Source organism: Salvelinus fontinalis, chromosome 3, assembly GCF_029448725.1.
Source record: "Salvelinus fontinalis isolate EN_2023a chromosome 3, ASM2944872v1, whole genome shotgun sequence".
NCBI classification, from domain to species: domain Eukaryota; kingdom Metazoa; phylum Chordata; class Actinopteri; order Salmoniformes; family Salmonidae; genus Salvelinus; species Salvelinus fontinalis.
The window spans coordinates 76,151,882-76,174,381 of record NC_074667.1 but is presented as its reverse complement, the minus strand read 5'-3'; the positions used below and the strand labels follow the sequence as shown (position 1 = coordinate 76,174,381).

Sequence of the window (22,500 nt, the reverse complement as noted above, 5' to 3'; positions counted from 1 at the left end):
CCACTATTGTCTAATGTCTAAGGACAGCTGCAGCGAACAGAGAAAAGTTTGCCTTTCCTTTCTCTTTCTACAGTATTAATTAACAGGAAGGAGAGAGAGAGAAAGAGAGAGAGAGAGAGAGAGAGAGTGAGAGAGAGAGAGAGAGAGAGAGAGAGAGAGTGTGAGAGAGAGAGAAAGAAAGAGAGAGAGAGTGAGAGAGAGAAAGAGAGAGAGAGTGAGAGAGAGTGAGAGAGAGAGAGAGAGAGAGAGAGAGAGAGAGAGAGAGAGAGAGAGAGAGAGAGAGAGAGAGAGAGAGAGAGAGAGAGAGAGAGGAGAGAGAGAGAGAGACAGAGAGAGAGACAGAAAGAGAGAGAGTGAGACAGAAAGAGAGAGACAACGAGAGAGACAGAAAGAGAGAGACAGAAAGAGAGAGAGAGAGACAGACAGAAAGAGAGAGACAGAAAGAGAGACAGAAAGAGAGAGACAGAAAGAGAGAGAGAGACAGAAAGAGAGAGAAAGAAAGAAAGAGAGAGAGAGACAGACAGAAAGAAGGAGAGAGAGAGAGACAGAAAGAGAGAGACAGAAAGAGAGAGAGACAGAAAGAGAGAGAGAAGACATACCAGTTAATGAGACAAACTTGCCTGTGTTTGATATTCCTGCTCATTTCAACAGAGACTAGAGAAGAAAACCGTCTAAAAAAACTATCATTATTATCATAATTAACGGAAGAAGAAGAAGAACAGAGGAAAGGAGACAGGGAGGAGACAGGAAGAGTGGGGAAAGGGGGAGGAGACAGGAAGAGATAGGGAATGGGGAGAAGACAGGAAGAGTGGGGGAAAGGGGGAGGAGACAGGAAGAGATAGGGAATGGGGAGGAGACAGGAAGAGTGGGGGAAAGGGGGAAGAGACAGGAAGAGATAGGGAATGGGGAGAAGACAGGAAGAGTGGGGGAAAGGGGGAGGAGACAGGAAGCGATAGGGAATGGGGAGAAGACAGGAAGAGAGAGGAAAAGGGGGAGGAGACAGGAAGCGATAGGGAATGGGGAGAAGACAGGAAGAGAGAGGAAAAGGGGGAGGAGACAAGAAGAGAGGGGGAGGAGACAGGAAGAGAGGTGGAAAGGCTCACCGTTCCTGAATTCACATATTTCTTTTTCTTCATTTTCTTCTTGATATTCACCACCTAAAAGAAGAAAATAAATGACTGAATTGGAGAGAAAGAATGAGCCATGATAGTGGTGGTTATAGAAGGGAATTCTCCTCACAGTTAGGAAGGAAAAAATGTGCAATTATGGAAGGAGGGAGCGAACAATGCGAAGTGTAGTACCAAATATCTCCTGTAGGGAGAAAGGCTGTTCCTCTGAAAAAAAGCAGGGTGTTATACAGGTTCCGTTGGTGTTCCATTTGTGTTGTGTCAAATAATAGGCTCCAGTTGACTGTGAAATGTACAGGCACACCTATTTCTCCAGAAGCCCTTTTGTCTAATTCTCTCACTATTTTCTCTCTCTCCCTCCATCCCCTCTGACTGTTTTACACACATTTCCTCTCCATTTCTCTCCCGCTGTCTGTCTGTCTCTCCCTCTGTCTGTCTGTCTCTCCCTCCCTCTGTCTGTCTGTCTGTCTGTCTGTCTGTCTGTCTGTCTGTCTGTCTGTCTGTCTGTCTGTCTGTCTGTCTCTCCCTCCCTCTGTCTGTCTGTCTGTCTGTCTGTCTGTCTGTCTGTCTGTCTGTCTGTCTGTCTCTCCCTCTGTCTGTCTGTCTCTCCCTCTGTCTGTCTGTCTGTCTGTCTGTCTGTCTGTCTGTCTGTCTGTCTGTCTGTCTGTCTGTCTGTCTCTCCCTCCCTCTGTCTGTCTGTCTGTCTGTCTGTCTGTCTGTCTGTCTCTCCCTCTGTCTGTCTGTCTGTCTCTCCCTCTGTCTGTCTGTCTCTCCCTCTGTCTGTCTGTCTGTCTGTCTGTCTGTCTGTCTGTCTGTCTGTCTCTCCCTCCCTCTGTCTGTCTGTCTGTCTGTCTGTCTGTCTCTCCCTCCCTCTGTCTGTCTGTCTGTCTCTCCCTCTGTCTGTCTCTCCCTCCCTCCCTCTGTCTGTCTGTCTGTCTGTCTGTCTGTCTGTCTGTCTGTCTGTCTGTCTGTCTGTCTGTCTGTCTGTCTGTCCCTCTGTCTGATTGTCTGTCTCTCCCTCTGTCTGATTGTCTGTCTCTCCCTCTGTCTGATTGTCTGTCTCTCCCTCTGTCTGTCTCTCTCCCTCTGTTTGTCTCTCACCCTCTGTTTGTCTCTCCCTCTGTTTGTCTCTCTCCCTCTGTTTGTCTCTCTCCCTCTGTTTGTCTCTCCCTCTGTTTGTCTCTCCCTCTGTTTGTCTCTCACCCTCTGTTTGTCTCTCCCTCTGTTTGTCTCTCTCCCTCTGTTTGTCTCTCCCTCTGTTTTTCTCTCCCTCTGTTTGTCTCTCCCTCTGTTTGTCTCTCTCCCTCTGTTTGTCTCTCACCCTCTGTTTGTCTCTCCCTCTGTTAGTCTCTCTCCCTCTGTTTGTCTCTCACCCTCTGTTTGTCTCTCCCTCTGTTTGTCTCTCCCTCTGTTTGTCTCTCCCCTTGTTTGTCTCTCTCCCTCTGTTTGTCTCTCCCTCTGTTTGTCTCTCCCCCTCTGTTTGTCTCTCCCTCTGTTTGTCTCTCTCCCTCTGTTTGTCTCTCCCTCTGTTTGTCTCTCTCTCTGTTTGTCTCTCCCTCTGTTTGTCTCTCTCCCTCTGTTTGTCTCTCCCTCTGTTTGTCTCTCCCCCTCTGTTTGTCTCTCCCTTTGTTTGTCTCTCTCCCTCTGTTTGTCTCTCCCTCTGTTTGTCTCTCCCTCTGTTTGTCTCTCCCTCTGTTTGTCTCTCCCTCTGTTTGTCTCTCACCCTCTGTTTGTCTCTCCCTCTGTTTGTCTCTCTCCCTCTGTTTGTCTCTCACCCTCTGTTTGTCTCTCCCTCTGTTTGTCTCTCCCTCTGTTTGTCTCTCTCCCTCTGTTTGTCTCTCCCTCTGTTTGTCTCTCCCTCTGTTTGTCTCTCCCTCTGTTTGTCTCTCCCTCTGTTTGTCTCTCCCTCTGTTTGTCTCTCCCTCTGTTTGTCTCTCTCCCTCTGTTTGTCTCTCCCTCTGTTTGTCTCTCTCCCTCTGTTTGTCTCTCCCTCTGTTTGTCTCTCCCCCTCTGTTTGTCTCTCCCTTTGTTTGTCTCTCTCCCTCTGTTTGTCTCTCCCTCTGTTTGTCTCTCTCCCTCTGTTTGTCTCTCTCCCTCTGTTTGTCTCTCTCCCTCTGTTTGTCTCTCTCCCTCTGTTTGTCTCTCTCTCTGTTTGTCTCTCTCCCTCTGTTTGTCTCTCCCTCTGTTTGTCTCTCTCCCTCTGTTTGTCTCTCCCTCTGTTTGTCTCTCTCCCTCTGTTTGTCTCTCTCCCTCTGTTTGTCTCTCTCCCTCTGTTTGTCTCTCTCTCTGTTTGTCTCTCTCCCTCTGTTTGTCTCTCCCTCTGTTTGTCTCTCTCCCTCTGTTTGTCTCTCTCCCTCTGTTTGTCTCTCTCCCTCTGTTTGTCTCTCCCTCTGTTTGTCTCTCTCCCTCTGTTTGTCTCTCCCTCTGTTTGTCTCTCTCCCTCTGTTTGTCTCTCCCCCTCTGTTTGTCTCTCCCTTTGTTTGTATCTCTCCCTCTGTTTGTCTCTCCCTCTGTTTGTCTCTCCCTCTGTTTGTATCTCTCCCTCTGTTTGTCTCTCCCTCTGTTTGTCTCTCCTTCTGTTTGTCTCTCTCCCTCTGTTTGTCTCTCTCCCTCTGTTTGTCTCTCTCCCTCTGTTTGTCTCTCTCTCTCTGTTTGTCTCTCTCTCAAAAAATTACACTTACAGAAGTTCCAAAATAATAAAAACATTCCAAATGTCATATTTTGTACATAAACAGTGTTGTAGCAATGTGCAAATAGTTAAAGTACGAAAGGGAAAATAAATAAACATAAATATAGATTGCATTAACAATGGTGTTGGTTCTTCACTGGTTGGATTTGTTTTCAAATTCTTTGTGGATCTGTGTAATCTGAGGGAAATATGTGTCTCTAATATGGTCATACATTGGGCAGGAGGTTATCAACAGCAACCTTGGGAAAATCCTCTGCATTATCATTAACAGCAGACTCGTACATTTCCTGAACAAAAACAATGTACTGAACAAATGTCAAATTGGCATTTTACCAAATTTCCATACCACAGACCACGAATTCACCCTGCAAACCTTAATTGACAAACAAACCAAAACAAAAGCAAAGTCTTTACATTTTAGTCATTTTTCAGACGCTCTTATCCAGAGCGATTTACAGTAGAGTGCATACATTTTTATTACATTTTTACATACTGGGACAAGGATATCCCTACCGGCCAAACCCTCCCTAACCCGGACGACGCTATGCCAATTATGCGTCGCCCCACGGACCTCCCGGTTGCGGCCGGCTGCGACAGAGCCTGGGCGCGAACCCAGCCCAGCACGAACCCAGAGACTCTGGTGGCGCAGCTAGCACTGCAATGCAGTTCCCTAGACCACTGCGCCACCCGGGAGGTTCTTTCTCATGCTTTCTTGATTTCAAACAAGCTTTCGACTCAATTTGGCACAAGGGCCTGCTATACAAATTGATGGAAATTGGTGTTGGAGCGAAAAACATGTGACTTTGTAAAATCCATGTGCACAAACAACAAGTGACTATGTACAGACTCAGTGAGCATAGCCTTGCTATTAAGGATCGCAGACCTGGCTCTCAAGAGAAGACAGGCTGTGTGCACACTGCCCACAGAATGAGGTGGAAACTGTGCTGCACTTGTTGATGCATATCCCACAGTAGTTATTGGGGTCAAATTCGTCTCCACTTTTGTGGATTGTGGTGATCAGTCTTTGGTTCCAAATATTGGGGAAGATACAAGAGCTGAGGATGATGTTAAAGAGTTTAAGTATAGCCAATTGGAAATGTGGTCTGTATATTTTATAATTTAATTTAGGATACCATCAACACCACAGGTCTTTTTGGATTGGAGGCTTTGTATTTTGTCCTGTAGTTCAGTCAATCTAATTGGATAATCCAGTGGGTTCTGGTAGTCTTTAATACTTGATTTTAGGATTTGTATTTGATCATGTATATGTTTTTGCTGTTTATTCTTTGTTATAGAGCCAAAAAGATTGGAGAAGTGGTTTACCCATACATCTCTGTTTTGGATAGATTATTCTTCGTGTTGTTGTTTGTTTAGTGTTTTCCAATTTTCCCAGAAATGGTTAGATTCTATGGATTCTTTAATTACATTGAGTTGATTTCTGACATGCTGTTCCTTCTTTTTCCGTAGTGTATTTCTGTATTGTTTTAGTGATTCACCATAGTGAAGGCGTAGGCTCAGGCTTTCTGGATCTCTATGATTTTGGTTGGACAGGTTTCTCAATTTCTTTCTTAGGTTTTTTCATTCTTCATCAAACCATTTGTCATTGTTGTTTCTTTTCTTAGGTTGTCTGTGTTATATAGTACACTGTATTACTTATACAGCTAATATAAGGACAAGACATGAGACGGGAGTAGAAATTAACGTGGGCATTGTTTATTGCGTTTCACAGGAAGAACATCCCAATCATTTCAACGTAGGTAAGCAAGGGGTGGTTACAGGTGCCCTAAAGGGACAAAACTAGAATATCAATACACAACAGTCTGCTTGACATTTTTTGATTTGATAGTGAATCTGAGAGGTCAAATATGCTGTTTAGGTTTTATATTGCCAGGTTCACTATTACAGTAAAACATTTTGTCCAGGAAATTGTCTAGAAGGGGTTGAATTTGTTGTTTCCTAAATGTTTTTTGGTAGATTTCCACACCATTTTCCTTTCATCTGTAGCATTTCTTAATATTACTCAGTTCCTTTGGCTTTGATGACTCATGATTGAGCACAGCTCTGTTCAAGTCGAGTGTGATTTGCTGTGATTTGATTTTGGTGTCAGTGAACTGACTGTGAACGATCGAAGAGACTCTGGGTTGAGGTCAGTGATAAAGTAGTCTACAGTACTACTGCCAAGAGATGAGCTGTATGTGTACCTACCATAGTAGTCCCCTCGAAGCCTACCATTGACTATGTACATACCCAGCGTCAGACAGAGCTGGAGGAGCTGTGTCTAGTGGTGCATCCATCTCAGGATGGTAAGTTGGTGGTTGAAGATATCCCTCTAGTGGTGTGGGGGCTGTGCTTTGGCAAAGTGGGTGGGGTTATATCCTGCCTGTTTGGCCCTGTCCGGGGGTATCATCGGATGGGGCCACAGTGTCTCCTGACCCCTCCTGTCTCAGCATCCAGTATTTATGCTGCAGTAGTTTATGTGTTGGGGGGCTAGGGTCAGTCTGTTATATCTGGAGTATTTCTCCTGTCTTATCCGGTGTCCTGTGTGAATTTAAGTATGCTCTCTCTAATTCTCTCTTTCTCTCTTTCTTTCTTTCTCTCTCTTGGAGGACCTGAGCCCTAGGACCATGCCTCAGGACTACCTGGAATGATGACTCCTTGCTGTCCCCAGTCCACCTGGTCGTGCTGCTGCTCCAGTTTCAACTGTTCTGCCTGCGGCTATGGAACCCTGACCTGTCCACCGGACGTGCTACCTGTCCCAGACCTGATGTTATCAACTCTCTAGAGACAGCAGGAGCGGTAGAGATACTCTCAATGATCGGCTATGAAAAGCCAACTGACATTTACTCCTAAGGTGCTGACCTGTTGCACCCTCTACAACCACTGTGATTATTATTATTTGACCATGCTAGTCATTTATGAACATTTGAACATCTTGGCCATGTTCTGTTATAATCTTCACCAGACACAGCCAGAAGAGGACTGGCCACCCCTCATAGCCTGGTCCCTCTCTAGGTTTCTTCCTAGGTTTTGGCCTTTCTAGGGAGTTTTTCCTAGCCACCATGCTTCTACACCTGCATTGCTTGCTGTTTGGGGTTTTAGGCTGGGTTTCTGTACAGCACTTCGAGATATCAGCTGATGTAAGAAGCGCAAAATAAATACATTTGATTTGATTTGAGATTTTTTTTTTTGGGGGGGGGGGTGGATGCTGTACCCTCCAGGTAGGTGTTTGTCACCCTGTGTGCCGAGGGTGTCAGATTCTTGTCCAGTTCTGGCATTAGGTTGCCACAGACTAGTACAGACTAGTACATGTCCCTGGGCCTGGAAATGGTTGATCTCCCCCTCTAGAATGGAGAAGCTGTTATCGTTAAAGTATGGGAATCTATTGGGAGGGGTATAGGTAGCACACATGAGAACATTTTTCTCTGTTAAGATCAATTCCTTATTAATTTCTAGCCAGATGTAAAATGTTCCTGTTTTGACTAATTTAATAGATTAGGTTAGGTCTGCTCTATACCAAATTAGCATACCTTCTTAGTCTCTTCCCTGTTTCACACCTGGTAGTTTGGTGGATGGGACTACCAGCTCTCTGTAATCTAGAAAGCAACTAGTGGGTCCATCTCCTCTATAACATGTTTCTTGTAGGATGACAATGTCTGTATTTCCAATTTCTTTGATGAAGTCTGTGTTCCTGCTCTTTAGGCCAAAGTCAGATGACCTCAGACCTTCCAGGATGAGATAGTAAAAGCTTTGTGTTCCATAGTGTCTAGTCTGTCTATTTCCGTCCGTCCCCCTATCCCCCTATCCCCCCCTCTCTCTCTCCCCCACTCTCTCTCTCCTTCCCCCCTCTCTCCCCCCCCCCCTCTCTCCTTCTCCCCCCTCTCTCTCTCCTTCTTCCCCCCTCTCTCTCCTTCTCCCCCCTCTCTCCCCCCCCTCTCTCTCCTTCTCCCCCCCTCTCGCTCCCCCCCCCCCTCTTTCTCTCTTTCCACCCCCCCCCCCTCTCTCCCTCTCTCCTTATACACAACCATTCCCTGTCCATCTCTGTATCTCTCTGTCTACATACCAATGGATGGAAACAGGTCGAAACATAAAATATTTTCAAATACTTTAGCTGAACTTGATTGAGCTTTCCCGTTGCCATGGAACCAATAGAACAGTTACACAAGTGAAAACCCCGCCCATCTGTCAGACTAAAGAAAACCTGAAAAATCATTTTGAAAGATTTAAAATAGTATTTGAACCCAGGTGTGACGGATGGAAGCCAGGGTTGGAGTGGGATGAACAAGCAGAGGACAGGTTGCATCATGTCTAACAGGGTTGGAGTGGGATGAACAAGCAGAGGACAGGTTGCATCATGTCTAACAGAGGTGTAGTGGAGGTAGTGACTATCTGGCCCTGAGACCTGAAGACTGCTCATAGCTCCCCATCATTATCATTATTATAAGTCCAGGAGTAGGTTTCATCTGAGTCAGCGAACCACTGATCCAAGACAGCATTAGTTATTCGTCTAGCAAGGGACACAGACAAACAATATTCACCTGAAGTTTCAGGGGCCACCATAAAGAATCAAAGTTTAAAGGAGGAAACCCTTCTTCTCTCTGCAGACACAGACAAACGCTGCCTGGTCTCATTAGTATCCCCTGTATCGCTGTGAGGCAGGGAAGTGACAGGCAAATAAATGGAAAGAAGGCAATCGGGTTGACACGCATCACAGAGACGCAGAGACTTGCTGATGCACAAACTAAAGAAGCTTCCTGTCACTGTTCCTGTCACTCTGCCAGGTAATGACTAATGATGAACGTACAGAACCAAGGTGACATCTAAAGTATGGGTCTGTGTGTGTGTGTGTGTGTGTGTGTGTGTGTGTGTGTGTGTGTGTGTGTGTGTGTGTGTGTGTGTGTGTGTGTGTGTGTGTGTGTGTGTGTGTGTGTGTGTGTGTGTGTGTGTGTGTGTGTGTGTGTGTGTGTGTGTGTTAACCATGGTAATCACCTGGAAGCCAACGTGCAACACTCCTAAACTTCAACCAGAGAGAGAAGGCAGCATGGATATAAAACAATTGATATTTCATCAGTAAACCTGAAGGGCTGAAAGTGAGTTGACTCCCCAACAGAGCTGATTAAAAAACGATAAGAAATAAAGAGAGGCTCACCTCATAGACGTTGAACTGACTCTGGCCTCGAGCCAGCTCCCGGTAACTAGTGGTGAACTCCCCTATGAAGTCATGGCTGACAGAGAGAGGAGGAGAGAGGATGAGAGAGAGGACAGAGAGAGGAGAGAGGACAGAGAGAGGAGGAGAGAGGAGAGAGAGGAGAGAGGAGAGAGGAGAGAGGGGAGAGAGGACAGAGAGAGGAGAGAAGAGAGAGGACAGAGGAGAGAGGAGAGAAGAGAGGAGAGAGAGGCGAGAGGAGGAGAGAGGATGAGAGAGGACAGAGAGAGGAGAGAGGAGAGAAGAGAGAGGATGAGAGGACAGAGAGAGGAGAGAGGAGAGAATAGAGGAGAGAGGAGAAAGAAGGAGAGAGGAGGGAAGCAATGAGAAAGAAGCAATGAGAGAGAAGGAGAGGAGTGAGAAGAGAGGAGGAGAGAGGAGAGGGTGGTAAAAACAGATCTTTAACCACTGTAAAGAGCCATCATTTCAATAACATCAATAACATAATCATATATAATGTACTTATTTGTTGGTGACCATGGTGCACAAGTTGAATGTTGCACATTGCTGCACCTCAATATTTTGGCTGCACCTTGACTCAGTTTCATTTCATCCCATACCACTAAATACACTCACCTGCCATCGCGGTCCCAGTCGTACACCTCCACCTTGATCGTCCTGGAACGACAGAAACACCAACAGACCGATGTTACTGAAACATCCTTTGACCAAGGTTGTCATAGACCAGAGACTCAAACATGTGATTTTAGTTTACAGTAAAACCACACTCAATGAGCTGTATTCCGCCATAAGCAAACAGGAAACAGCTCATCCAGAGGCGGCGCTCCTAGTAGCCGGGGACTTTAAAGCAGGGAAACTTAAATCCGTCTTACCACATTTCTATCAGCATGTTAAATGTGCAACCAGAGGGGGAAAACACTGGACCACCTTTATTTACTCCACACACAGAGATGCGTACAAAGCTCTCCCTTGCCCTCCATTTGGCAAATCTGACCATAATTCTATCCTCCTGATTCCTGCTTACAAACAAAAATTAAAGCAGGAATCACCAGTGACTCGCTCAATAAAAAAGTGGTCAAATGAAGCAGATGCTAAACTACAGGACTGTTTTTCTATCACAGACTGGGACATGTTCTGGGATTCTTCTGAAGGCATTGAGGAGTACACCACATTAGTCATTGGCTTCGTCAACAAGTGCATTGATGACATCGTCCCAACAGTGACCGTACGTACATACCCCGACCAGAAGCCATGGAATACAGGCAACATTCGCACTGAGCTAAAGGCTAGAGGTGCCGCTTTCAAGGAGTGGGACTCTAACCCGGAAGCTTTTAAGAAACCCCGCTATGCCCCCCAACGAACCATCAAAGCTTCAATACAAGACTAAGATGGAATCGTACCACACCGGCTCTGGGGCTCGTCGCATGTGTCAGGGCTTGCAAACCATTACAGACTACAAAGGGATGAGAGAGCTGCCCAGTGACATGAGCCTACCAGATGAGCTAAACTACTTCTGTGCTCGCTTAGGTAACCTAAGGTAACCTGCCTAAATGACTACCGACCCATAGCACTCACGGCTGTAGCCATGAAGTGCTTTGAAAGGCTGGTCATGGCTCACATCAACACCATTATCCCAGAAACCCTAGACCCACTTGCATACTGCCCTAACAGACCCACAGATGATTCAAGCTCTATTGCACTCCACACTTCCCCTTCCCACCTGGACAAAAGGAACACCTATGTGAGAATGCTATTCATTAACTACAGCTTAGCGTTCAACACTACACTGCCCTCAAAGCTCATCAATAAGCTAAGGACTCTGGAACTAAACATCTCCCTCTGCAACTGGATCCTGGACTTCCTGACGGGCCGACCCCAGGTGGTAAGGGTAGGTAACAACACATCCGCCACGCTGATCCTCAACACGGGGGCTCTTCAGGGGTTCGTGCTCAGTCCCCTCCTGTACTCCCTGTTCACTCATGACTGCACGGCCAGGCACGACTCCAATACCATCATTCTGTTTGCTGATGACACAACAGTGGTAGGCCTGATCACCGACATCAACGAGACAGCCTATAGGGAGGAGGTCAGAGACCTGGGCGTTTGGTGCAACAACCTCTTCCTCAACGTGATCAATACAAAGGAGATGATTGTGGACTACAGGAAAAAGAGGACCAAGCACGCCCCCATTCTCATCGACGGGGCTGTAGTGGAGCAGGTTGAGAGCTTCAAGTTCCTTGGGGTCCACATCACCCAACAAACTATCATGGTCCAAGCACACCAAGACAGTCGTGAAGAGGGCACGACAAAACCTATTCCCCCTTAGGAGACTGAAAAGATTTGGCATGGGTCCTCAGATCCTCAAAAGATTCTACAGCTGCACCATCGAGAGCATCGTGACTGGTTGCATCACTGCCTGGTATGGCAACTGGTCGGCCTCTGACTGCAAGGCACTACAGAGGGTAGTGCGTACGACCCAGTAAATTACTGGGGCAAAGCTTCCTGCCATCCAAAACCTCTATACCAGGCATGTCAGAGGAAGGCAATAAAAATTGTCAAAGACTCCAGCCACCCTAGGCATAGACTGTTCTCTCTGCCACCACCTGGCAAGCGGTACCGGAGTGCCAAGTCTCGGTCCAAGAGGTTTCTAAACAGCTTCTACCCCCAAGCCATAAGACTCCTGAAACTCTAACCAAATGGCTACCAGACTATTTTCATTGCCCCCCTCTTTTACACCGCTGCTACACTCTGTTGTTATTATCTATGCATAGTTAACTCTACCTACATGTACATATTACCTCAATTACCTCGACTAACCGGTGCCCCCACACATTGACTCTGTACCGGTAGCCCCCTGTATATAGTCTCACTATTGTTATTTTACTGCTGCTCTTTAATTACTTGTTACTTTTATTTCTTATTCGTATTTATAATTTTTTTTTAACTGCGTTGTTGGTTAGGGGCTCATAAGTAATTATTTTACTGCAAGGTCTACACCAGTTGTATTCGGCGCATGTGACTAATACCATTTGATTTGATTTGAGATAAATGAATATCTGCATTGAGAAACTGTAATGGCTTCCGTCGGTAGAAGGAGAGGAGGACCAAAGCGCAGCCTGGTATGTATCCATATTTATTAGAATACCTTTTCTATAATGAACAAAACAATAAACAGACGAAAACCAACGAAGCTACAGTCCTGAACTAGAGAACACAAAAAACAGATGAACGCAAGAACAGGAACAATCACCCACAAACCAACAGTGAAAACAGGCTACATTAACATGGTTCCCAATCAGAGACAATGACAAACATGCACTCCAAGGTGGCTTAGCAGTTCAGACGTCTTTTTCCGTGTTGTCGTGTCGTGTCCTGTATATATATATATTTACACCTTTTCTTCACATATCTTTAATTTATTTTATTATCCAAGAACTCAACTACAAAAGCTTTCCTGCAAAAGCTTTCCTGCAACCCGCTTCTCCAATTACAATAAGTATTACTTACCTCAATCTGAAAATCCATCGTGGAAGATAGCCAGGGGCTAATTCAGAAGCTAGCCTGAAAGCTAACCAGAAGCTACTCCGATAGCTAGCCAGAAGCTAATCTGTAGCTGCCCCGAAATTAGCCGGTTTGCTGGCTAGCGTTGGTGTTTCAGCTGCCCACGTTTTGCGGTCATCAGCTATTCCTTTAGCTCGATAATCTACCGGCACTTTTGTGCAACGCGACTCGGACCGGAGCATTCCGGGACTTTTTTTCTCTCAGTTTCCCCGGATTCCAACCGCAGGCTCTGGACACTTGCACCTTGATTTCGCAGCTAGCTAGCTGCATACCGTGTGACTATTGGCTTACGTCGACCCCGGAGCAAACTCAAATCATGCTGGAGCTAGCCAGCTGAGGAGTTCCATCACCATCCGGACCCGTTTCTTTTGTTGCTGCTGCAGATACGGAACCCCACCGGGCCTTCACGACTGACTGCCGACGTTATCTGCCCGAGGGATTTATCCAACCGGCACCTCCGTCCCGACGTTACCTGAACGCTCATCTGAGGCCCGCTAATCGTTAGCTGTCTTATCGGCTGCTATCTGAACAATACCCCACTACACGGAACCTACCGACGGAAACGCACGAGGTATCTACAAACAGACCTCCATCCTATGCTGCTACCGATAGCCATATACCCGGCCAGCTGTCTGGATCGCCACGACCCCAACCAACCTCTACTCACTGGACCCTTATTGATCACTCGATTAAGCATGCCTCTCCTTAATGTAAATATGCCTTGTCCATTGCTGTTCTGGTTAGTGTTTATTGGCTTATTTCACTGTAGAGATTCTAGCCCTGCTCTCTATACCATATCCAACCTCTCAGTTCCACCACCCACATATGCGATGACATCACCTGGTTTCAATGATGTTTCTAGAGACAAGATCTCTCTCATCATCACTCAATACCTAGGTTTACCTCCACTGTATTCACATCCTACCATACCTTTGTCTGTATATTATTCCTTTAAACTATTTTATCGCCCCCAGAAACTTCCTTTTACTCTCTGCTCTAGTAGCTCTAGGCGACCAATTCTCATAGCTTTTAGCCGTACCCTTATCGTACTTCTCCTCTGTTCCTCTGGTGATGTAGAGGTGAATCCAGGCCCTGCAGTACCTGGCTCCACTCCTATTCCCCAGGCGCTCTCTTTTGATGACTTCTGTAACCGTAATAGCCTTGGCTTCATGCATGTTAACATTAGAAGCCTCCTCCCTAAGTTTGTTTTGTTCACTGCTTTAGCACACTCTACCAACCCGGATGTTTTAGCCGTGTCTGAATCCTGGCTTAGAAAGACCACCAAAAATTCAGACATTTTTATCCCCAATTACAATATTTTCAGACAAGATAGAACGGCCAAAGGGGGCGGTGTTGCAATCTACTGCAAAGACTGCCTGCAGAGTTCTGTTATACTATCCAGGTCTGTTCCCAAACAATTTGAACTTCTACTTTTAAAAATCCACCTCTCTAAAAACAAGTCTCTCACCGTTGCCGCCTGCTTTAGACCACCCTCTGCCCCCAGCTGTGCTCTGGACACTATATGTGAACTGATTGCCCCCCATCTATCTTCAGAGCTCGTGCTGCTAGGCGACCTAAATTTGAACATGCTCAACACCCCGGCCACCCTACAATCTAAGCTTGATGCCCTCAATCTCACACAAATTATCAATGAACCTACCAGGTACCACCCCAATTCCGTAAACACGGGTACCCTCATAGATATCATCCTAACAAACTTGCCCTCCAAATACACCTCTGCTGTTTTCAACCAAGATCTCAGCGATCACTGCCTCATTGCCTGCATCCGTAATGGGTCAGCGGTCAAACGACCTCCACTCATCACTGTCAAACGCTCCCTGAAACACTTCAGCGAGCAGGCCTTCCTAATCGACCTGGCCGGGGTATCCTGGAAGGATATTGATCTCATCCCGTCAGTAGAGGATGCCTGGTCATTTTAAAAAAATGCCTTCCTCACCATCTTGAATAAGCATGCCCCATTCAAGAAATTTAGAACCAGGAACAGATATAGCCCTTGGTTCTCTCCTGACCTGACTGCCCTTAACCAACAGAAAAACATCCTATGGCGTTCTGCATTAGCATCGAACAGCCCCCGTGATATGCAACTTTTCAGGGAAGCCAGAAACCAATATACACAGGCAGTTAGAACAGCCAAGGCTAGCTTTTTCAAGCAGAAATTTGCTTCCTGCAACACAAATTCAAAAAAGTTCTGGGACACCGTAAAGTCCATGGAGAATAAGAACACCTCCTCCCAGCTTCCAACCGCTCTGAAGATAGGAAACACTGTCACCACCGACAAATCCACTATAATTGAGAATTTCAATAAGCATTTTTCTACGGCTGGCCATGCTTTCCACCTGGCTACCCCTACCCCGGACAACAGCACTGCCCTCCCCTCTGCTACTCGCCCAAGCCTTCCCCATTTCTCTTTCTCCCAAATACAGTCAGCTGATGTTCTTAATGAGCTGCAAAATCTGGACCCTTACAAATCAGCCGGGCTAGATAATCTGGACCCTTTCTTTCTAACACTATCTGCTGAAATTGTTGCCACCCCTATTACTAGCCTCTTCAACCTCTCTTTCGTGTCGTCTGAGATCCCCAAAGATTGGAAAGCAGCTGCGGTTATCCCCCTCTTCAAAGGGGGGGACACCCTTGACCCTAACTGCTACAGACCTATATCTATCCTACCCTGCCTTTCTAAGGTCTTCGAAAGCCAAGTCAACAAACAGATTACCGACCATTTCGAATCACACCACACCTTCTCCGCTATGCAATCTGGTTTCAGAGCTGGTCATGGGTGCACCTCAGCCACGCTCAAGGTCATAAACGAAATCGTAACCGCCATCGATAGGAAACAATACTGTGCAGCCGTATTCATTGACCTGGCCAAGGCTTTTGACTCTGTCAATCACCACATCCTCATTGGCAGACTCGACAGCCTTGGTTTCTCTAATGATTGCCTCGCCTGGTTCACCAACTACTTCTCTGATAGAGTTCAGTGTGTCAAATCGGAGGGTCTGTTGTCCGGGCCTCTGGCAGTCTCTATGGGGGTGCCACAGGGTTCAATTCTTGGACCGACTCTCTTCTCTGTTTACATCAATGATGTAGCTCTTGCTGCTGGTGATTCTCTGATCCACCTCTACGCAGACGACACTATTCTGTATACTTCTGGCCCTTCTTTTGACACTGTGTTAACAACCCTCCAGGCGAGCTTCAATGCCATACAACTCTCCTTCCGTGGCCTCCAACTGCTCTTAAATACAAGTAAAACCAAATGCATGCTCTTCAACCGATCGCTGCCTGCTCCTGCCCGCCTGTCCAACATCACTACTTTGGACGGCTCTGACTTAGAATATGTGGACAACTACAAATACCTAGGTGTCTGGTTAGACTGTGAACTCTCCTTCCAGACCCACATCAAACATCTCCAATCCAAAGTCAAATCTAGAATTGGCTTCCTATTCCGCAACAAAGCATCCTTTACTCATGCTGCCAAACATACCCTTGTAAAACTGACCATCCTACCAATCCTCGACTTCGGTGATGTCATTTACAAAATAGCCTCCAAAACCCTACTCAATAAATTGGATGCAGTCTATCACAGTGCCATCCGTTTTGTCACCAAAGCCCCATATACTACCCACCACTGCGACCTGTACACTCTCGTTGGCTGGCCCTCGCTTCATACTCGTCGCCAAACCCACTGGTTCCAGGTCATCTACAAGACCCTGCTAGGTAAAGTCCCCCCTTATCTCAGCTCGCTGGTCACCATAGCAGCACCTACCTGTAGCACGCGCTCCAGCAGGTATATCTCTCTAGTCACCCCCAAAACCAATTCTTCCTTTGGACGCCTCTCCTTCCAGTTCTCTGCTGCCAATGACTGGAACGAACTACAAAAATCTCTGAAACTGGAAACACTTATCTCCCTCACTAGCTTTAAGCACCAGCTGTCAGAGCAGCTCATAGATTACTGCACCTGTACATAACCCATCTACAATTTAGCCCAAACAACTACCTCTTTACCTACTGTATTTATTTATTAATTTATTTTGCTCCTTTGCACCCCATTATTTCTGTCTCTACTTTGCACTTTCTTCCAATGCAAACCAACCATTCCAGTGTTTTTTTTTGTTTTTATTTTACTTGCTGTGTTGTACTCACTTCGCCTCCATGGCCTTTTATATTTTTATTTATTTATACATATATCCGTTTGCCTTCACCTCCCTTATCTCACCTCACTTGCTCACATTGTATATAGACTTATTTTTTTTCACTGTATTATTGACTATATGTTTGTTTTTACTCCATGTGTAACTATGTGTTGTTGTATGTGTCGGACTGCTTTGCTTTATCTTGGCCAGGTCGCAATTGTAAATGAGAACGTGTTCTCAATTAGCCTACCTGATTAAATAAAGGTTAAATAAAAAAAAATAAAAAAAAACACCTGCCTCTGATTGAGAACCATATTAGGCCAAACAACAAACCCAACATAGAAACACAAAACATAGAATGCCCACCCAGCTCACGTCCTGACCAACACTAAAACAAGAAAACACAAAAGAACTATGGTCAGAACGTGACAGAAACAACACAGACAGATGCTATAGATGGGTTGTGTCACGAACAATGCACACGTATAGCGGAGGCAGATGGCCGTGTGTTGTTGTGATTCTGGATGGTTAGACAGCTAGCAACAATGACAAGAAGCTGCCATGCGGGGAATCGTCGGTAACTTGATTCAGGTCATTGTATCTTGTTATTGATACCCTGTTTTCCATGTTTTGACTTGTCACGTCTATGCTAATATGGCTAAAAGTAGCTAGCTACCTAACAAAAGAACTGAAACGAGGTATTTGACATTTACAACAAGTGCTCATTTTGAAAATGTATTTACGTTTTCAATAAACATTTGGAGAGGAAATGTAGTTTATATCTAAGCCAACCTCGTCTGTTTTCACATCGGTTCTGTTGCTAAACAACCCACCCATCTATGGCAGCTATTTCTCCAGTTAATATATATGGCAGCTATTTCTCCAGGTAATATATATGACAGCTATTTCTCCAGGTAATATATATATGGCAGCTATTTCTCCAGTTAATATATATGGCAGCTATTTCTCCAGGTAATATATATATGGCAGCTATTTCTCCAGGTAATATATATATGGCAGCTATTTCTCCAGGTAATATATATATGGCAGCTATTTCTCCAGGTAATATATATGACAGCTATTTCTCCAGGTAATATATATGGCAGCTATTTCTCCAGGTAATATATATGACAGCTATTTCTCCAGGTAATATATATGGCAGCTATTTCTCCAGGTAATATATATGACAGCTATTTCTCCAGTTAATATATATGGCAGCTATTTCTCCAGGTAATATATATGACAGCTATTTCTCCAGGTAATATATATGACAGCTATTTCTCCAGGTAATATATATGACAGCTATTTCTCTAGGTAATATATATGGCAGCTATTTCTCCAGGTAATATATATGGCAGCTATTTCTCCAGTTAATATATATGACAGCTATTTCTCTAGGTAATATATATGGCAGCTATTTCTCCAGTTAATATATATGACAGCTATTTCTCCAGGTAATATATATGGCAGCTATTTCTCCAGGTAATATATATGACAGCTATTTCTCTAGGTAATATATATGGCAGCTATTTCTCCAGTTAATATATATGGCAGCTATTTCTCCAGGTAATATATATGGCAGCTATTTCTCCAGTTAATATATATGACAGCTATTTCTCTAGGTAATATATATGGCAGCTATTTCTCCAGTTAATATATATGGCAGCTATTTCTCCAGGTAATATATATGGCAGCTATTTCTCCAGGTAATATATATGACAGCTATTTCTCCAGTTAATATATATGACAGCTATTTCTCCAGGTAATATATATGGCAGCTATTTCTCTAGGTAATATATATGGCAGCTATTTCTCCAGTTAATATATATGGCAGCTATTTCTCCAGGTAATATATATGGCAGCTATTTCTCTAGGTAATATATATGGCAGCTATTTCTCCAGGTAATATATATGGCAGCTATTTCTCCAGGTAATATATATGGCAGCTATTTCTCTAGGTAATATATATGGCAGCTATTTCTCCAGGTAATATATATGACAGCTATTTCTCCAGTTAATATATATGGCAGCTATTTCTCCAGGTAATATATATGGCAGCTATTTCTCCAGGTAATATATATGGCAGCTATTTCTCTAGGTAATATATATGGCAGCTATTTCTCCAGGTAATATATATGGCAGCTATTTCTCCAGGTAACATATATGACAGCTATTTCTCCAGTTAATATATATGGCAGCTATTTCTCCAGTTAATATATATGGCAGCTATTTCTCCAGTTAATATATATGGCAGCTATTTCTCCAGTTAATATATATGGCAGCTATTTCTCCAGGTAATATATATGGCAGCTATTTCTCCAGGTGGGGTTGTTATACAGTAAATGAAGACAGCTCGGTGTCGAAACGTTGTTAAATAAATGATTACATTGGAGCAGCTAGAAGAGGCAGCTTGTCCTTTTCGCAGGCTAGACACTAACATGGTACTGTAGGCTCAAAACTATTAACACAAGGAATCACCATCTGTCTTTTGTTATTCCCAACGTATGGTAAATAATGAACTTTTTGACTCTGGTCATTATTTATTTCTAAGGTAATTAATGTATTACAATGTGTGAGTTGTTTGGCATGAGTATTCAGATTAGATGACCGGGGTTATGACCTGATAGCCTGATAAGCACCACGCATACCTACAACGCTGTGTGATTGGGTTCAAGCTATTTAGAAGTGTGGATTGTCATCCGTCAATCAATCAGCTGAAAGGAGGAACATGTCCTGAGGCAGGTGATGTGTGTTTGGTGTTTTTGTTATGCTCCCCCCCTCCCCATCCCTAAATAAATAGGTCTCTGTAATAATAAGAGTCAGTGAGCCAAGCCTCAGTAGATAACCGATGCTGTTTAATTTCAAGGCTTAGTGCTTCTGCTGTTTTACTCCTCAGCACAGAATGGCTCTACAACAGCAATCGTTAGAGCACTTTGTAGGAAAACCAAATTACAATCTGATGGTGATCCTGAAGAAGAAATTACATGTCTGATAACAAGTCACCACGTTTTCACACTGGCTTTATCCAGTTTGTAGCTGAAAGAGGATTTATCCAGTTTGTAGCTGAAAGAGGATTTATCCAGTTTATAGCTGAAAGAGGATTTATCCAGTTTGCTGAAATGACAATGGTCAGTAGAGGTTCAATAGCCATCACAGTAACATGTAATAGAGCACTATCCACAAGCATGTGCAATGGATTTGAATCAATTTGAATGGATTTTCACAGTATTTTAATACAGTCTGTGGCAGTTAGAAACTCTGAGATAAAGTTTCAAGCTGCAAATGGTTGGAAGAGATTTTATATCTGTGAAACCAGACTCAGATAGCTGAAGATATTCTCAGAAGAGGAAGGATCAACTTATATCTAAGAAAAGTACAAATTCCTCTGTAAAAACTAAACTGCAGCGAATGTTTAAAAATACACTGCGTCACATTTTCCCAATAGCAGATGACAAATTGACGAGGGGTGACATTTTACAAACACAACGCGGCTGTGAGTTTTCTGCCAACTGACAAAACTTTCCAAACATTCCTTCATCCTCCTCTCTCCTTCATCATCTCACATCTCTCACCCAGCACCCGCCATGACACCAACACAGATGAGACTTAGACATCAAACACAACAAGAGGCACACCTGAAATATTCCTTCCCTCGCTCCCTGTCCCTCTCTCTCTTCCTCCCTCGCTCCCTGTCCCTCTCTCTCTTCCTCCCTCGCTCCCTGTCCCTCTCTCTCTTCCTCCCTCGCTCCCTGTCCCTCTCTCTCTTCCTCCCTCGCTCCCTGTCCCTCTCTCTCTTCCTTCCCTCGCTCCCTGTCCCTCTCTCTCTTCCTCCCTCGCTCCCTGTCCCTCTCTCTCTTCCTCCCTCGCTCCCTGTCCCTCTCTCTCTTCCTCCCTCGCTCCCTGTCCCTCTCTCTCTTCCTCCCTCGCTCCCTGTCCCTCTCTCTCTTCCTTCCCTCGCTCCCTGTCCCTCTCTCTCTTCCTCCCTCGCTCCCTGTCCCTCTCTCTCTTCCTCCCTCGCTCCCTGTCCCTCTCTCTCTTCCTCCCTCGCTCCCTGTCCCTCTCTCTCTTCCTCCCTCGCTCCCTGTCCCTCTCTCTCTTCCTTCCCTCGCTCCCTGTCCCTCTCTCTCTTCCTTCCCTCGCTCCCTGTCCCTCTCTCTCTTCCTTCCCTCAATCCCTGTCCCTCTCTCTCTTCCTTCCCTCGCTCCCTGTCCCTCTCTCTCTTCCTTCCCTCGCTCCCTGTCCCTCTCTCTCTTCCTTCCCTCGCTCCCTGTCCCTCTCTCTCTTCCTCCCTCGCTCCCTGTCCCTCTCTCTCTTCCTCCCTCGCTCCCTGTCCCTCTCTCTCTTCCTCCCTCGCTCCCTGTCCCTCTCTCTCTTCCTTCCCTCGCTCCCTGTCCCTCTCTCTCTTCCTCCCTCGCTTCCTGTCCCTCTCTCTCTTCCTCCCTCGCTCCCTGTCCCTCTCTCTCTTCTTCCCTCACTCCCTGTCCCTCTCTCTCTTCCTTCCCTCGCTCCCTGTCCCTCTCTCTCTTCCTTCCCTCGCTCCCTGTCCCTCTCTCTCTTCCTTCCTTCCCTCGCTCCCTGTCCCTCTCTCTCTTCCTCCCTCCTCTCTTCTGCCTGTAGTGGCCGTATGTTCCTTTGAGCTTATCTTCAAGGTTGTGAGCCTTGTCCCCTGTGGAGCTATCACCCAAGAAGTTTGTTTGTGTGTGTGTGTGTGTGTGTTAAGTCAGGGAGGTACATGACATACACCATGCCCTGAAGGGCCTGTCAATCATACTCTCTTTGACCCGACCCACAAACAGAAACTGACTAAGCCATGTAGGTTTGTACCCTGGACCACATTCAGTTGGACTTCAAAATAATGTTGTCTGTCAGCGGTGATAGTCAAACCAGGCAGGGTTTCCTACTATCATCTCCTTTAAGACCCTTATGTTCTTTTCAAGGTATATTTCCTAACATCCTTTTAGAGGGTGATTTAAATTAACATCTGTCTCCTTTACTAATAACCAAACACATCACCAGAGAGCAAGAAGGAGTTGAAGAGCTATTAAGATAGTGAAAAACAATGACACCACTTCAGTCCTAATTTCATGGTTGTGTTTGTGATCTCTCATCTGGGACAGAAATAGTAGCAGTGACTCACTCAGACAGAGTAGGAACGACTACCATGCTAATGAGGAAGACGGACAGCCCCTCCCTTCTCCTCTCCCCTCCCCTCCCCTCCCCTCCCCCTCTCTTCAGCACACTCATTCACAAAGAGCTATTTCCCCGTAAGGTGAAGTGCTTCCATGTGTATCAGGCCACAGCGGGATGTCATGTTCCTCTATTGGACAACTAAAGGTACCACATGAGAACACAGAGAGTGTCTGGGCTTTGCGCCAAACACACTGACTGACTGATAGATTGACTGACTGACTGCCTGCCTGCCTGACTTATAGACTAACTGACTGACTAACAGACTAACAGACTAACTGACTGACTGACTGACTTCCTGACTAACTGACTAACTGACTGACTGACTGCCTTACTCACTGATAGACTGACTAACTGACTGACTGACTTCCTGACTAACTGACTGACTGACTACCTTACTCACTGATAGACTGACTAACTGACTGACTGACTGACTGACTAACTGACTGACTGACTAACTGACTGACTGACTAACTGACTAACTGACTGACTGACTGACTAACTGACTGACTGACTGATAGATTGACTGACTGACTGACTGACTGACTGCCTGCCTGCCTGCCTGCCTGCCTGCCTGACAGACTGACTAACTGACTGACTGACTAACTGACTGACTGACTG

General features: G+C 45.4%; 1 protein-coding gene across 3 annotated transcripts in view; it reads right to left on the bottom strand.

Moving 5' to 3' along the window:
- Positions 1-22,500, bottom strand: part of cpne5b (copine Vb) — a 334,834-nt gene that overhangs the window by 70,238 nt on the left and 242,096 nt on the right. For all 3 annotated transcript variants that reach the window (XM_055918053.1, XM_055918052.1, XM_055918054.1), the window contains 3 exons: positions 9,596-9,637; positions 8,963-9,038; positions 1,104-1,157 (listed from right to left, as the gene is read on the bottom strand). In XM_055918053.1, coding sequence (XP_055774028.1) covers positions 1,104-1,157; positions 8,963-9,038; positions 9,596-9,637 — 172 coding nt within the window. The remainder of the gene's footprint in view (positions 1-1,103; positions 1,158-8,962; positions 9,039-9,595; positions 9,638-22,500) is intronic.